This window comes from Schistocerca serialis, chromosome 1 (assembly GCF_023864345.2).
Source record: "Schistocerca serialis cubense isolate TAMUIC-IGC-003099 chromosome 1, iqSchSeri2.2, whole genome shotgun sequence".
Lineage (NCBI taxonomy): Eukaryota > Metazoa > Arthropoda > Insecta > Orthoptera > Acrididae > Schistocerca > Schistocerca serialis.
Genome location: NC_064638.1, coordinates 1176461122 through 1176478350, shown reverse-complemented (window position 1 = coordinate 1176478350; position 17229 = coordinate 1176461122). Strand labels below are relative to the sequence as shown.

Here is a 17229-nt window from a genome sequence, read left to right as displayed (position 1 = left end):
CCTTGTTGTCTTGTGAAATTATCTTCTGGAGTAGTGCCACTAAAGTAATTTAAGTGTTTATTCAGCACAAGAAAGCAGGTTGAATATTTTGACAAGGACATAACTACACTTCTCCCAGAAGCGTTTTTAAGTCTCTTGGAATTCTTAAATTCACTTCCCAATATGTTTACTCTTTAATGGTTTTTGTTGCAGACAAGAAGAACCAGTTTCAGCTGAACTGTGAACTGCAAAATGACAATACAAGGCACATTAAAATTGTGTTCATGTCATCTCGTCTAAGAGTCCAAACAGCAAAGGCATTCCTCAAGTTCCCATCTTGCATAAAGCATGAAATTGGAAATCCCAACCACTTCAAAATAAAATTAAAAATGTACCTCATTACTCACTCTTTCTACAAATTACCTGAATATCTACATTCAAAGATTTATAAGTTGTAGCAAGTAACAGTCTACACTGTAAACCTGCATGACAAGTAGTAACAATGTAAAAGGGCTTTGTAAATACAGACATATGCAACTGATTCCTTTGAGAAATATCAATGTAATCAAAGTAAGTATTAAGCTAGCACTATGAGATAAACAGCAATTATTTAGTCCCCAATTGGGTGCGCCTATGTATAAAGTGTGTCAACCACAAATAACATTGTCTTATACCATTCCGTTGCTGTTTTACAATTGTGAGTCCATAGCTATTCTTTCATTACTGCTTCAGCTATCACAGTTATAAATTGTGCTGTTGTATGTTCAAGTAAGCAGCAGTAACATAAAATAGACAGCAAGCTATGGTGAGAAAAAATTTACGATGTGTGCAAAAAAATTACCCAGATTCCCAGCTAGCAGCACAATCCCACACTGAGGCTGTTGTCTGCAAAATAATTAGCAAATGAATAAGCAGTTGGGTGGATCTGATGCAGCTGCACTGTTTAATGCTTTGAGTGGGTAATGACCCACTATGGGATAACACATGTTCGTAGCACCGGGGTGATAAAAAAATGGCTTTGAGCACTATGGGACTTAACATCTGAGGTCATCAGTCCCCTAGAACTTAGAACTACTTAAACCTAACTAACCGGAGGACATCACACACACCCATGCCTCAGGCGGGATTCGAACCTACGACCATAGCGGTCGCGCGGTTCCAGACTGAAAAAATTATCAATGATCATCATTTTATACTAGCATGCTAATTACTGATGTACTGGTGATCAGTCCATAGTGTTCCTCTATTATAATAAAGCAGTACTAATCCCATTACTCTTAACTACTATTAACTTTTGCTGTGTTCTAAGGTTATGGAAACGAATCATCATATGACCTGACAACAATCTGAATAAACTTTAACTCTTTAATTATTGTAGTCCTGAAACATCCCACAACCATAACCGGTTTATGAGGTAAATGGTGAGGTAAAATGGCCACCAAGATAAAAACTGATCAAAAACTAATAAAAAATTTCTTTCCTTTCATCAGTATCTGTTCACAACTTTCTGAGTACCCTTTAGCTCTTATAGAAATACAGATTTAAGGAGCAATTTAATATAACACTACCGAGTGCACACAATGGAACAGTGTCATAATTCAGTTGTAACTCAGTGTACATATGTTAACTGAAAATTTCTCTCACCTCTGTAAAAGCATTGATGATAAAATAATCTCCTTTGGACCTTTTATGATACCATCCTTTTGATGCTAAAGGTACAACTTCAAATTTTCTGTAGGTCTGACTTTTGTAGTGATTAAATTCTTGTCGTTTGCAGGTAATAACAGCTTCCTGAAAAATTTTTAAATGAAAATGTTTTTATTTGGCTGTATGTATCATAGAATATGTCATACACACTCTTATCAACCCATGAAGTAAAAATAAAAATTAAAAATAATTTTCAGACGTAGAGAGTAATGTGCTTAATAGACACTATTGGAAGGTATCAATATAAACATCACTCACTCAAAGCCAGCAGACATTCTTGTTAGCTGACCTATAAATTCTTGTTAAAGTCAACAGTCTTTCATTATCTGGCCAGCCTGTTTTGTAAGAAGGACACCAAAAGTGGAGGAGTTTGTATTTTTCTTAAATCTAATGTTGAACACAAAAGAAAGTGTGAGGCAGAAGTGCTGAGTGTTGAATAGCATCTTGAAGCTTCTGGTGTTCAGTTGCATGGAGAGCTGTGTAACATAATAATTATAGCAGTATGTAGATCATCTTGTAATAAATTAAGAGTCTCTGCTGGACATTATGTTTACTAAAAAAGTCATTTTAATTGTCTTCAACAAGTTACCTCTTGTAAACAAGTAGAACAGGAAGTCTTATAGACAACACATTTTCAAATGTGTAACCTCAGACAGAAATTATTAACACTAATTTAGGACTGTCTGATCATAGTGCCATCATTCTCACAATTCCAGCTCTCCCTGTGAAAGGAAGAGATGTATTTCTTGCTTATAGAAGAAATTCTCTGCAGAAAGCTGCTAGTTTTGTAGGTAGTCTAATTAATGAATCCAGGTTAGAAGTGCTTCCACAGTGAGGTACTGACAATGCTTGTAATGTTCGCTCATAAGTGTTCATGATTAATTTTGAAACGTATTTTCCAAAGAAACTGACCAGAGCCCATTCATATGGGATCATTAAATCTAGTACCTAGATTAAATCAGGCATTAAGATTTCCTGTAAGACTCTAAAAATACTCAGTAATCAAACGAGCAGTTGCACTGATTCACAATTTTTTACAACATATAAAGACTTACAACAAAATATATCGACAGATAATTGCACAGGCAAATTTGCTTAGAGATGATGGCATAGTAAGACAGTCAGACAATGAATCAAAATCTATGTGGGAAACCGTACAAAATAAGACAGGGAAGAGATATATCTAGCAGGAAATCACACTTACAAATGCTGACAACATCAATATTGGCAAAAAATACCCATCAAATTACATAAATGATTACTATATCAATGCTTCCCAAACATTTATCAATGCTTCCCAAACATTTATCAATGCTTCCCAAACATTAAATTTCACAAATCAGGATAAACTTATGAATTGTTCATCAGCATACAGCATAATTTTAGCTCCAATTAGTGGACATGAAGTAGTAAGGGTGATTAAAAGTCTCAACTGTAAAATGTCAGCAGGTGTAGATGGAGTACCATTGTCACTTATAATTCTTTCTGCTTCACAAATTGCAAAGTCCTTCGTATACATTGCTAATTTATCACTCACTGAGAGTGTGTTCCCACACAGACTATAAATTTTGAAAGTGATACCTTTATTCAAGAATCAATAGGCATAAAGTTGAAAATTATTGACCTATATCTCACTGTTCAGCATTCTCTAAAGTATTTGAGAGGTTAATGGAATAACAAATCATCATGCACTTAAATTACCATGAAATCAACATAGCTTTCCAGCAGGTAGAAGTACAGAAACAGCTATAATGCATTACACTGATGAAATAATTGGAAACCCAGATAACAACACTATTCTACGAGTTAATTTAGATCATTCTAAAGCTTGAAGTACTGTTAGTCATGAAACTCTTTTAGATAAGTTGGAAGCAATGGCAATAAGTGGAAAAATGAAAAATGGCTTCAATTTTATTTGCAAAATAGGTCACAGGTTGAGGAACTCATTTCAGCTCATCTTAATCATAAAGTCAGATTAGTATCTGGAGCAAAAAGAATTGAAATAGGTGTACCACAAGGTAGTGTGTTAGTCATGGCTCAGTATCAACAGGCTGACCCTTAGTGTGAACAAAACAAATTTTGTTCAGTCTGGGAAAATGAATCAAAAACAAGATTGTTAATTGGAATACCCTTGGCAGAAATGAATTAAAAAGGGTGCAGTGCACAAACAAATTAGAAATGTATGTTGATAAAGACTTAAAACTGGAAAGAAGATGTAGCAAAATTCTCCAAGAGACTCAGTTCTGCTTGTTTTGCTCTAAGAATCATTTCTTGAGTATACCCCTCAGAAGGCAATTGAATGGCTTACTCTGGTTACTTTAAGTCCCTTGTAGATTAGGGAATTTTTTTAGGGTAAAAGTAGTTGTCAGTTGAATAAAATTTTACATTACACAAAAGGACTATTCACATCCCATCACACAGATCTACAAAGGTGCACTGCAAATCCCTGTTTAAAAAGTTTTATTTGCTTATATAAACACAAATGTATATTTATGAGCTAATCTCAGAGACCTGCAAACTACTAGCAATTATAGCTATAACACTCATAGCTGTGGATCCCTCGATGAAGAGCGAGCAAGAACAACTCACACTCAAAGACATAGAGCTGTTCTTCATAATGACTGCCAACATATGTAAAGAGGGTGGAGAAGGAAACACCGATTAGAGTAGAGTTAAAATCATTTATTGTACACATGTGTTACTATAGTGTAAATGAATGTGTTGGCTTACAGAAACACAGGGTAATTCTAAAGATGGGCCTAATTTCAGCTGGCTATATTTCCTGGACTATATCCCGTTTTCTGTACATCACACCTGATTAACACACATGAAAATTTACAGATTTTCAATATGCCCTCCTCTGGCTGCAAGTGTAACGTCTCGACAGTAGCTGAATTTACATCACATGCAATAATGAACATCTTGAGTCACTGAGTTCATCACAGCTGTTGGAATTTAATTTTCATTACTACTGTCCCAGTTTCTTGTATAGAAAATTTAGTTCTGTCTAAATCAAATGATGGAAACTCCAAGTTGGAATACCCTTGGTTGACGGCAGGATAATTTTGATGAACAGAGAATGTGTTGTAAGGATAACTCCCATCTGCACAGTTTAGAAAAGGTGGAGACAGAAATCTAGCCTCTCATGTCAAAGATAACAATCACTTGCTTGGCCAACTCTCGACCACCCCCACCCCTTTACCATCTGGCTTCCAACATCCCTCATGTCCATTGCCTTGCTGCTATTGAACACTACCTCTCCCAAAGTCCTTTAGACTACAAACCCATTACCTCATTCCTCATACACCTTACTAACTTTATCCTAAAACACACTACTTCTCCTATGAAGAGACAATATACAAACGAATCTGTGGCACTGCAGCATGAGCAACTGCTTGGCACCCTCCTATGCCAACCAGTTTATTGGCCATCTAGAGGAAATCTTCCTAACCTTCCAAAATCCTAAACCCCTAGCCTGGTTCAGGTTCAATGATATCTTCATGATCTGGGCCAAGACACCCTATCCTCATTCCTTCACAAACTCAACATCTTCTCTTCCATTTGCTTCACAGGGTCTTCCTCAACTCGGGGTGCCATATTCCTGGACATTGACCAGCTCCTTTCTGAAGGCTCCACCCACACCTCTATCTTCATCAAATCAACCAACCACCAACAGTACCTGCATGTCAACAGCTGCCATCCCTTCCACACCAAAATATCCCTCCCATACAGACTGTCCAGCTGGGCTAGTATATCTGCACTGACAAGAACTCCCTTGCCCAGTATGCTGAAGGTCGCACAAAGAGTTTCACAGACAGACACTATCCCCGAGACTTGCCCGCTAACAGATTTCACGTGCCATACCGCCCCATCTCCCCCCTCCACACACTCACACACTCACACACACACACACACACACACAAAATCTTCTCACCATCCCCCCCAAGAACCAGCTACAAAGGAGCACCCCCTTCATCACGCAATACCACCTAGACTAGAGCAACTGAACTACATCCTTTATCAGGGCTTTGATTACCTATCGTAATGCCCTGAAATGAGAGACGACGTACTCAAGATCCTTCCCACACCTCCTAAAGTGGTGCTCTGTCTTCCACCCAACCTCTACAACATCCTCGTCCAACCCCACGCCAGTACCAATCCCAGCCCCTTGCCACAGAGACCGTATGCATACACCTGTGGGAGACTTAGGTGCAAGACCTGGCCAATACACCCACCTAACACATCCTATTCAAGGCCTGTCATAGGCTTATCCTACCTGATCTGAGGCTGGGACACCTGTGAAAGCAACTATGTCATATAGGTATTAGCTCTGCTGTAATCATTGCACAGCTTTTTTTATATTGGTATGACTACCAACAATCTGCCTATCAGAATGAATAACCACTGCCAAACTGTGGCCAAGAGCAAAGTGTACCACTCTGTGGCACAACATGCAGCTGACCATAACATGCTATTTCACAACTTGGGCCATCTTGATCCTCATTCCATCAGCAGTTTCCTGAACTGTGCACATGTGACTTATCCTTACATTCTTCATTCCCAAAATTATCCTGGCCTCAACCTACGGTAACATAATGTCTCCACACCCTCCGCCCTACAGTTTCTACCCCTCCCGTCCTATCATCTCATCCCAATTCAGGCCCTATCACCCTCAATGTGTGCCACCCTCTGCTAATGCACACACCCTTTTTTCGTCTTCCCTCTCCTCTCCTTTCCTGCTCCCCCCCCCCCCTCCTCCACCACCCTCTCCCACAGCCTTCCAATGCTCCAACAGGCAGCCTTGTAGCCCCTGGTCCCTCTCCGAGGCAGCACTCCTCTCTGCCCCCCACCCATATCCTGCATCCCTCCCCCCTTCCTGTCCCAATCGCAATTGCTGCTATCATTCAAAGTAACAGTTGCAGTCTGGCATGCCAGAGATTAGCGGTCATGTGTTTTTGAGGTCGGTCTGCTTTTGTGTGTGTGTGTGTGTGTGTGTGTGTGTGTGTTTTCCTCTCTTTCCTGAAGAAGGCTTTTGCTGAAATCTCAGCATGTCACAATCTTTTTGTTTTGACTGTCTGCAACTCAATGTGTCTTTTTTAAAGTGAGTACAGTTCTGTCTAATGAATACGTACCATTGTTCAAAATCCATGTTCAACTGTAGGTCCACCTACTTCAGACCAAGGACGTCAGTTCAGTGTTTGGAAGAAGGAAGGTCATACCACCTCCAACCAGGCCATCTCTAGCAGTGGTGTTCAAATCACCCTTCAGGCTGATGACAGCCTTTTCTTAACGAATGTCTTACTTTATTGATCACTAATAACATTGAAAATTTTCATATTTGCTTAAACATATACTACCTTTTCATATTTTGTTGGATATGATTCCAAATCCTGATGAAAAGCTTGCTTCTCCTTGGTTTTATAACGATGCCTTGCAGCAGCTGTCTGAAAAATAATCAGAATACAAAATCTATTTTAGAAGAAGTAACATTACAAGGGGGGGGGAAAGTACAGATTTCCAAATTATTTTCAAACCATAAGCCACACAAATGATTAAGTCATTCTGGTATTAGATAAAACTATTACACTTATAAAATATGATTGTCAAACCACTGCACAATGTTACACTGGAAGTTACATCAAACCTAACGCCACAAAGTTTATACGAACATCCAGATGCGACGCACTCCTGCTTCCATTCAAACACCCCCAACAAACTGAAAGAATATTTGCATGACAAAACTTTTGAATCCGCAGAAATTTTGAATGTGCAGGTTGTCCATATACTTAAAGCTCAAGTTTCAAAACAGGTATAGAATGAGAACTACTTCTCAGAATGACATTAAATTTCAACAACATATTACTGACACGAGGGGAAAGAAATACACACCAACAAATGTGCGACATACTGCTGTTCCTCAGTTTGTGTACGAGATGCCCAACATGCTTGTCTATGAGAAGGATCATGCGCTGCTCATAAAGTTCTTTAATGGTTTGCAGGCAACTGCATGCTTACCGATATGTTACAAAACATCGCACATAAAAACAGGATTTTTCCAGTGCTTATACTTCAGGTTCTATTGGTGACAAAAAGGTGGGCTGCAGAAGGATTGTCTTAGTGTCACTATCCTACAGTACAGGGTCAAAGTATGAATATTAGTCTCCTGCTTAGGTAAATGGAGGAAATCAGTTAGTTCTTTTTCATTTGATGTGGTCTACAGTGGGTTTGATGGAACTTATGGAGGCACCATTAGTTCGTGGGTAGTTCCTCAGAAAACTAAAAAAAAGGGGTTTTTTAATGTATTTTCGCTGTCACCATTGGATCAAACCCCATTTTCGGATTCCAAGATGGATATGCACAGCAAATGGCTGTAATTTTTATGATATATTCCTAAGATCTTGGTATCAAACAACCATGAAAATTTTCTAGATTTCTTTATGTTTCCTACATACAGAGGTTCAAAGTTACTCTACTTATGCACATGAAATGTGGTGTGAGGCAGGAACGTAGTTCATTAAGTGACATAGTACAGGGAATTTGAGGTGGATTGTTTCTGGTATCAGCAGGGGTCTGCTGCAGTACTGAAGCAAAAGTAAAATGTTTGTGCCTGTAAAATTTAATTCAGGCATAAAATTAGTTTTGCATTATTTCAATTTCACATCAGCAAACTATAGAAATTTTACTGTCCCATCATGTTCTCTTCATATGAGTGACATGTCCTGCTGCGGCAGGGAAAACGATAGACCCACCAGAAAAATGCTCCTATTGGAACACAAAAAAGGGATATGCTCCTCTTTATTAAAAAACTGACTGAAAAGTGTTGTACCAACTGCCTTACTCTACCTTCCTCAGCACCTCTAGAAATTTTCATATAGATATGTACATGCGAACACATTCACACTTTTTTATGCTGAGAGAGGAGGAGACAATGGCAGTGGGAAAGAGCCAGAGAAGTAATAAATACAGGAACATAGTAGACAGTGGTTGTGGTATAGAAAGATCAAAGGAGACAACAGCAGTGCAAGAGAGAGGGACACAGTGACAGTGAAACATAATTGACTTCCAGAGAAAGGTGTTAGGAAATGAGTGGAGGAGGAAAAAGTGCCAGTGGGAGAGAATAAGGAGAAGGAGACTGCAAGTGGACAGTAGTGAGTGATAATGACAATGACATTAAGAAAAATATAGTGACAGTAAGAAGACACAGCAGCAGTGGGAAGGAACAAATGAGATTGTAGCAGTAAGAGAGAACAAGATGAAGACAGCGACAGTGAGAGAAAGCAGTAGTAGTAGTAGGACAGAACGAAGGCAGCTGTGGCTGTGACACCAAAGACAGTGACAGTTGGAGAGCCACAAAGGGATAATGACAATGAGTTGGGCCAAATGAGTGTGTGAGAATGAGCAATTGGGAGTAGGTGGGCATGACAGACTTACAGTGATGGACTAGTGGGTGTAAGCGAGTTACAGTTTTGACGGCTTGTAGGAGTCAGAGGTGAGCTGCATGTTAAAAAAAGAACAAATGTGTGTGCATGCCAATATTTTTAGGAAAAAAGGTGCTGAGGAACGTCAGAGACTTTCTTAATACAGAGGAGCATATTCACCTTTTTAGTGCTATGATAGGAGCATTTTTCCACTGTTAAACATATACTTGAAAAGAGATAAACACGATGTGAAGTTAAAAATTTCTTTGATTATATGCAGTATTAGTTACTAATGGTACAATTCTCCCTACAGCCAACTTTTTTAACTGAGTCACATCACAATTGCAGTTACATTTTTTGGCCCTGTCAGATATGCAGCATGGAAAGACAAAGGTCACTTCCTTGTTAGGAATTGCATCAGCTATAACACAAAAACTAGAGTTATATATAAAAACAAAGATGAGGTGACTTACCGAACGAAAGCGCTGGCAGGTCGATAGACACACAAACAAACACACAAAATTCAAGCTTTCGCAACAAACTGTTGCCTCATCAGGAAAGAGTCATTGATAAATCCAAAGGAACTTTAGTTACCTCTATTGTTTCTTTATTGCTAGATCATTTTTTAATGAAGAAACGTTATTGCAGCTGGCATAAAAAAAGGGACTGTAGGCAACCACATGCAGACTGGGCTGCCAACCTATAGGGGTTAAGTAGGATTTGCAATTTTAAATGTTCATGTGGGCATTACTATGTGGTTCCCCTTATCAGGGTTGTTGCAGTTTAGTAATGCTGACTACGAAGTAAGGAACCAAACATTGAAGAAATCAGATCTGTCTCTGACAGAAGTTATGAGACTACAAAACTGCCCACACTGCTCAGAGTTTGTTTCTGATGGGAAAAAACATCGCAGCAGTCAACTCTCTAGTACTGGTTACATGGGATGTCACACCACCTCTTGTGGGGTGCACACCTGCTCCACAGTTTGGATGACCTTGTAAGCAACCACATCTTTATCAGCACCAGCACTGTTGCACAGCTGCACACATTGTTTCCTTCACCACACAGGCAGCATATGCCCTCAGGAGCAGCAGAAAAAGGACATTGCACGAGGTATGTTAGATCAGTTTCAGTGCAGATACTCCCAAGATTTTACTGAAAGTGAGTTAAAAGCTTTCACAAAAAATCATTAACCATTGTGAAGTGGTAACTCAAGTGCAAAAACAATTCCTGGAACATGATCTATGCATCACATTGTACCAATGATCTCACCAATATTGAAGCAAAAAGGCTGAGCTGTGACATGGACTTTAGTATCATGCATGATTTCTCAGATGCACTTTCACCACTAATGCCAGAAGGCACTGTGCACCCAAGTTGCTATGTTGAAGTGTGTATGACTCTTATTGGTATTTGGGAATTGCTGAGAAGGTGAATTGTGAAGGAGGAGATGTAACAGTAAGGTTTATGCATCCTCATGGGCCAAAGAAATTTGCTGCCTAGCTTTACTGAAAATAAGGGGTCATTTGTTAGAACACATTTGAGAGAGCAAGGAAACATAACCGTAAATTCAGTATTGGAAGGGGAAATGGTTCTGAGCGCTATGGGACTTAACACCTCAGGTCATCAATTCCCTAGAACTTAGAACTACTTAAACCTAACTAACCTAAGGACATCACACACATCCATGCCCGAGGCAGGATTCGAACCAGCAACTGTAGCGGTCACGCAGTTCCAGACTGAAGCGCCTAGAACTGCTCAGCCACACAAGCCGGCTATTGGAGGGAAGCGTGTGAGTGTGTGTTTGTGTGTGTGTGTGTATGTGTGTGGCGAGAAGGGATCAGGTGGGAGGATTGTAGAGGGAAACCAAGAGATGAATACGGTAAGCAAGTAGTCCCAGTAGTTATTAGGAGATGGAGGGACTTGCACAGGATAGAGTTATGCGAGAACTGCCTCAAACCATGACAGTGGTGGATTTTGTCCCTCCTAGTCATGGCCTTTCTTTTCTAGAGGCACCCCATTTCTGCTGCTTGCATCTGACTTTGTTTGCAGATCAAAGGGGAAGACAGACAAACAAATCTTTCTGAAAATAATTCATGATATAAAAATGACATGTTGCTTACAAGTTGTTATTAATCCCACAGACAAGCATAGTAAATACTGTTTTAGCTACTGATATTAAATGAGATTGATGGTCTGATACATTTAGTTCCTTAATGATATTTCATGAACTAAGTTTAATCGTTTCATTCCCACGTCATTTGAATATCCTTTGCCGTTCATATACACTCCTGGAAATTGAAATAAGAACACCGTGAATTCATTGTCCCAGGAAGGGGAAACTTTATTGACACATTCCTGGGGTCAGATACATCACATGATCACACTGACAGAACCACAGGCACATAGACACAGGCAACAGAGCATGCACAATGTCGGCACTAGTACAGTGTATATCCACCTTTCGCAGCAATGCAGGCTGCTATTCTCCCATGGAGACGATCGTAGAGATGCTGGATGTAGTCCTGTGGAACGGCTTGCCATGCCATTTCCACCTGGCGCCTCAGTTGGACCAGCGTTCGTGCTGGACGTGCAGACCGCGTGAGACGACGCTTCATCCAGTCCCAAACATGCTCAATGGGGGACAGATCCGGAGATCTTGCTGGCCAGGGTAGTTGACTTACACCTTCTAGAGCACGTTGGGTGGCACGGGATACATGCGGACGTGCATTGTCCTGTTGGAACAGCAAGTTCCCTTGCCGGTCTAGGAATGGTAGAACGATGGGTTCGATGATGGTTTGGATGTACCGTGCACTATTCAGTGTCCCCTCGACGATCACCAGTGGTGTACGGCCAGTGTAGGAGATCGCTCCCCACACCATGATGCCGGGTGTTGGCCCTGTGTGCCTCGGTCGTATGCAGTCCTGATTGTGGCGCTCACCTGCACGGCGCCAAACACGCATACGACCATCATTGGCACCAAGGCAGAAGCGACTCTCATCGCTGAAGACGACACGTCTCCATTCGTCCCTCCATTCACGCCTGTCGCGACACCACTGGAGGCGGGCTGCACGATGTTGGGGCGTGAGCGGAAGACGGCCTAACGGTGTGCGGGACCGTAGCCCAGCTTCGTGGAGACGGTTGCGAATGGTCCTCGCCGATACCCCAGGAGCAACAGTGTCCCTAATTTGCTGGGAAGTGGCGGTGCGGTCCCCTACGGCACTGCATAGGATCCTACGGTCTTGGCGTGCATCCGTGCGTCGCTGCGGTCCGGTCCCAGGTCAACGGGCACGTGCACCTTCCGCCGACCACTGGCGACAACATCGATGTACTGTGGAGACCTCACGCCCCATGTGTTGACCAATTCGGCGGTACGTCCACCCGGCCTCCCGCAAGCCCACTATACGCCCTCGCTCAAAGTCCGTCAACTGCACATACGGTTCACGTCCACGCTGTCGCGGCATGCTACCAGTGTTAAAGACTGCGATGGAGCTCCGTATGCCACGGCAAACTGGCTGACACTGACGGCGGCGGTGCACAAATGCTGTGCAGCCAGCGCCATTCGACGGCCAACACCGCGGTTCTTGGTGTGTCCACTGTGCCGTGCGTGTGATCATTGCTTGTACAGCCCTCTCGCAGTGTCCAGAGCAAGTATGGTGGGTCTGACACACCGGTGTCAATGTGTTCTTTTTTCCATTTCCAGGAGTGTATTATAAAATCATTCCATTGATCACAATTTAAGATCAGTACTTAGCCTATTTAAAGTTACAATAAACTATTCACATATATTCACAGTTTAATACTTTGTATAACATTCTGCTGCTTGTCTTGGTAGCTAAGTATCAGACCACAAATCCAAAGGTCTGGAGTTCAGTCCTCAGTAAAGCCTTGTTTTTTATCCTGTCACTTTCCATTTCTTTCACCTCTGTCAATGATTTCAAAAAGTGAAAAATGCCATGTTACATTATGGTTTGGAGTCCACATTAAGATGTAAGCTCTCCTATAGCTAGCTGACTAAATTGACATGTTGGACAAAAGTAAGGGCACCTCAATGCAATGTTTAGACCAACATTTGGATTGAGAATAACTTTACCTTTTTATTCAAACAGTGGAAAATCCAATGTAACAATATAATGAATAGTTTCTTAACTTTCTGTTATTCTTCCTGTGGTTTCAAATGGCTCTAAGCACTATGGGACTTAACATATGTGGTCATCAGTCCCCTGGACTTAGAACTACTTAAACATCACACACATCCATGCCCAAGGCAGGATTCAAACCTGCAACCGTAGCAGCTGCGTGGTTCTGGACTGAAGCACCTAGAGTGGCTCAACCACAGGGGCCGGCTCCCGTGGTTTAATACAGCACTTTGGTTTCAGTTACTTAAATGGAAGACATCATATAATATGATATTTTAATTCATGAAAGTTTATTAGACACCAGAAGTACATAATTTCTGATGGAGAAACTCAGCATAGAATTAGAGGACATGACTGAACTGAATAAATTTCTATCTCAAATTTAGTGCAAAATATTGTGGTATTTATCAATCGGTTAACTTTTTTGCCAGATAAAACTGGATAAATTCTCTTTCTAAAACTCAATATAAGCCCACATTTGTATACCCAGGAATTATTTTAGAAAAAATACCACTTGGTGGATCATTAACTGTTTTAGAAATTACACCTGTATCATAAACAGAGCACTAATTATACATTTTATGTCCAGGATGGTCAGAAACGGTCTGAAAAGCTTGTAAGAGAGTTCCACAATAGGTTGTGCAGAGAAAGAATTGCTAAGAATAAAAATTCGATGTGTTGCACTATTTACAAGTTACTTAGCATTGAGTCCACCAATCACGTCACTGCGCTGTGCAAATTCATGTGGCCCATCAGATAAAATCAGTGCCACTTCTTTTCATAGAGGAAGTGACAGTACAAAGATTGTTGAGCCATTCGTTCAGGTTTGATTCTTACTACTGACCCAAGTCCAATTTTTGTATCTCTCTCTAGTGTGGTTTTAGGGAACCAAATGAAGGACATGTTTGGAGATAGTGTCTCTGGTTTGAATTTGCATGCACAACTATTTGCAAAAAAGAACAACACTAAAAATAACAGATAGAAGACCACACATCAATGGTTCAATTTGGTTTAATAAACTATCAACTTTTCCAAGAACATATATAAGAAATTATTTTCAAACAAAACTGAAGTCTTTTCTGATACAAAAATGATTATATTCATTCAACAAATTTTAAGACACCGACTAACATGAACCAGTAGCATATCAGCTGTAAAGTATTAAATGCATAAAATAGATTTACAATAGCTACAGTACATAGCATATTTTGTATGTGTAATTACAGTCATACTATTCCTTCTAAAGTTAGGAATAGGCACCACTGTGATGACTCCAGGCAAAAAAAAATTTAAAGAAATAAAATCATACAGATGACAGTTCATTAAAATGTGGAAAGTTTTGTTGGTTACAAAGTAAAATAAATGTAATCTTTCAACTCACACATGAAAACTAGGGAAGCTTAGCAAGATGTACAGTAGTAATAATTATTTGCTAATTTGTCAAGTAGAATGGGACTGGTTTCATTCCTATTGTGAAATATGATCCGTAACACCCAAACCCATTTGTTAACAGTAACAAACTTACTTTCGTAATACCAACACTTCTCCTCGCCGGCAGGTAAACACGAGGTACATGCAAAAGTTCCTCGAAAACACTGGCAAATATGATTTGCCTCATACCTGCTGGGCAGTAAAAGTTTCGAAACAGCTTAACAATTCCCATAGATTTTCACATAAATATCCCCAGCAAATAACATCAGTAAAAAACTGTCACGCTCTTCGTCTTCCATAACCCATACTGTTAGTAGCTGTGTGTTTATAAACAGTATTCAGTAAACACTAGCACAGATGTTAATTGTGTCAAAGTCATTCGTAAAGGTATAGACAAACCGCAACGCCTATAGTATGGCGCCACTAAATCGGATTAAATTAACGTAAAATAAATATCTTTGGTGCCAATGATTCAGATGTCGGCAAACATTTTATCAGTAGTCATGCTACCTTGCGGCGATTTCCTGTTGATAAATGTAAATTGTTTTATACATATGCAATGATTTATTTTATTCTGAATAAAGTATTATTATTTTAACATTAATACTTACCATAGTTCTTGATCTAGCTATTGAAGGAAGGAGATTACTCTAAAAGCGCAAAAAACGATTGACAGTTTCACTAGTGTTCAAGGGGTGAGACCCAGCTACAATTATAAAAAATCTTTCTGATCATGTGCTGAGCCTTGCTATTTACAAAGTATTAAAAGAAAAAGTAATCCTTCCTGCCACTTTATTCTTCCACACTATCATTGCCACAGATTGCATATATATATATATATATATATATATATATATATATATATATATATATATATATAAACAATCTTGTGTTGCAGCTGTTTTCTCCTGCATGTATGGAAAATATATATCGGCTTTTGCAAGGACAAGGGAAGAAATGGAGTTATTATTTATTCATATATTACTTATTCATTCATCTGTAGACGATTTCTATTGTGTACATGTAGTCAGAGACTCAATTAATATTTCCGACGACTGTGCCTTACCAAAATCAAAACAAGCCTCCAACAGACATAATGCAGTCTACACAAGAAAAAGAACTAGAGTCAGAAACAACTGATTCATAAGTGGAATAGTTATTTCTGAAGGAAAAAAATATGTGTGACAATCTGTGTCATAACTGAAACCTGTTAACCCTTACTACACAAATCAATATCAATTTTAGAGCCTGCAGGCTCTCTAGACCCAACCCTCCAACTCCACAACATCAAGATCAATGACATGTGGTCAAAGTGTGAAAAGTCAAAGTGAAAGTGTGTCAGTGTCACTGTCCCAAAATGTACTTCACATGTGCAAACGTAATTCCACAGTGTTCTTTTTCTTGTGCCCAAATAAATCACTTCACTGGATTCTAATTTGGGAGGACAACAGTTCAAAACTGAGTCCAGCCATCCTGACTTAGGTTTTCCACGATTTCACTAAATCACTTCAGGCAGGTGACTGGATGGATTCTTTGAAAAAGCACTGCCAACTACCTCCATTATCCTTCCCTAATCCAATGAGACCATTCACCTCAGTGTTTGGTTCCCTCCCCCAAACCAACCAACCAACCAAGTAAATCAGGCAACAAAATGATCTGCCATGACACACTCTAATAATGTCTATAACATGTGTCTCAATGTAACAATATAATGCACATACTGACTTTTTAAAAATAAATGTGATCTCTCTCTCTCTCTCTCTCTCTCTCTCCTCTCTCTCCCTCTGCCTCTCACTCTACAGCAACACTTCCTCTCTCTTTTCTCCCTCTCGGACTTTTCATACATCGCCCCATTCCAATAGCTAAAAGGTTATTCTCTTGTAACCCAATACATCATTATGCTCTATTGATATATGTGTAAATTTATTTTCATCATGCGCCTAAATGTACTGTGTTTCATCATCAGTTTAGTATTCATATTTATGTTTCAAGTTATATACCATTTGCCTCATTAAATTGACTGTCAGTTGGTTTCATCGATCTAAATGAGGTATATTTGGATCTTATTATTATTCAGATGTATGTTTTTGTCTTTCTATGCCATTATCGTGCCTCTAAATTTACATGTTTTCATATCCTTAATCCAATGCAGCTGTGGATTTTGTCTGGTCCTGCAGCATATAACAAATGCTACTATCATAGAAACAATCAAAACTGACAAACATGTGAAATATAAACACATAAAATTTCAGATTACATCAAACTAAAGTAATTCAGCTGGTTTCACAAAATTCATAAACATCCTAAGCAAAAATCATTTGAAGGACAATAAAAAAATAAAAATCTTCTTACTTAGCAAAAGACATTATAAAACCACAAAGAAAAAAAAAACAAGAAAAATTTCTGTTCCTTTAAAAATGTAGTAGTACATTTCTTGTAAAAATCAGCAATTGTTAAAAATTTGTAAATAAATGTTTATATGTGTTACAAAAGAACATCTTGTCAGGGAGAGTAAAAGTTCTTTATTATTAAATCTTTATTAAAATGATTTTGAT

At 39.4% G+C, this 17229-nt stretch overlaps 1 protein-coding gene across 1 annotated transcript in view; it reads right to left on the bottom strand.

Moving 5' to 3' along the window:
• LOC126418657 (probable ATP-dependent RNA helicase DDX28) overlaps positions 1 to 15022 on the bottom strand; it is an 85043-nt gene extending 70021 nt beyond the window's left edge. The window contains exons 1-3 of the mRNA XM_050085540.1: positions 14769 to 15022; positions 7044 to 7130; positions 1624 to 1770 (exon numbers count right to left, since the gene is read on the bottom strand). Of these exons, the coding sequence (XP_049941497.1) occupies positions 1624 to 1770; positions 7044 to 7130; positions 14769 to 14906 (372 nt within the window). The 5' untranslated portion in view covers positions 14907 to 15022. The remainder of the gene's footprint in view (positions 1 to 1623; positions 1771 to 7043; positions 7131 to 14768) is intronic.
• Between the last annotated feature and the right edge of the window lie 2207 nt (positions 15023 to 17229).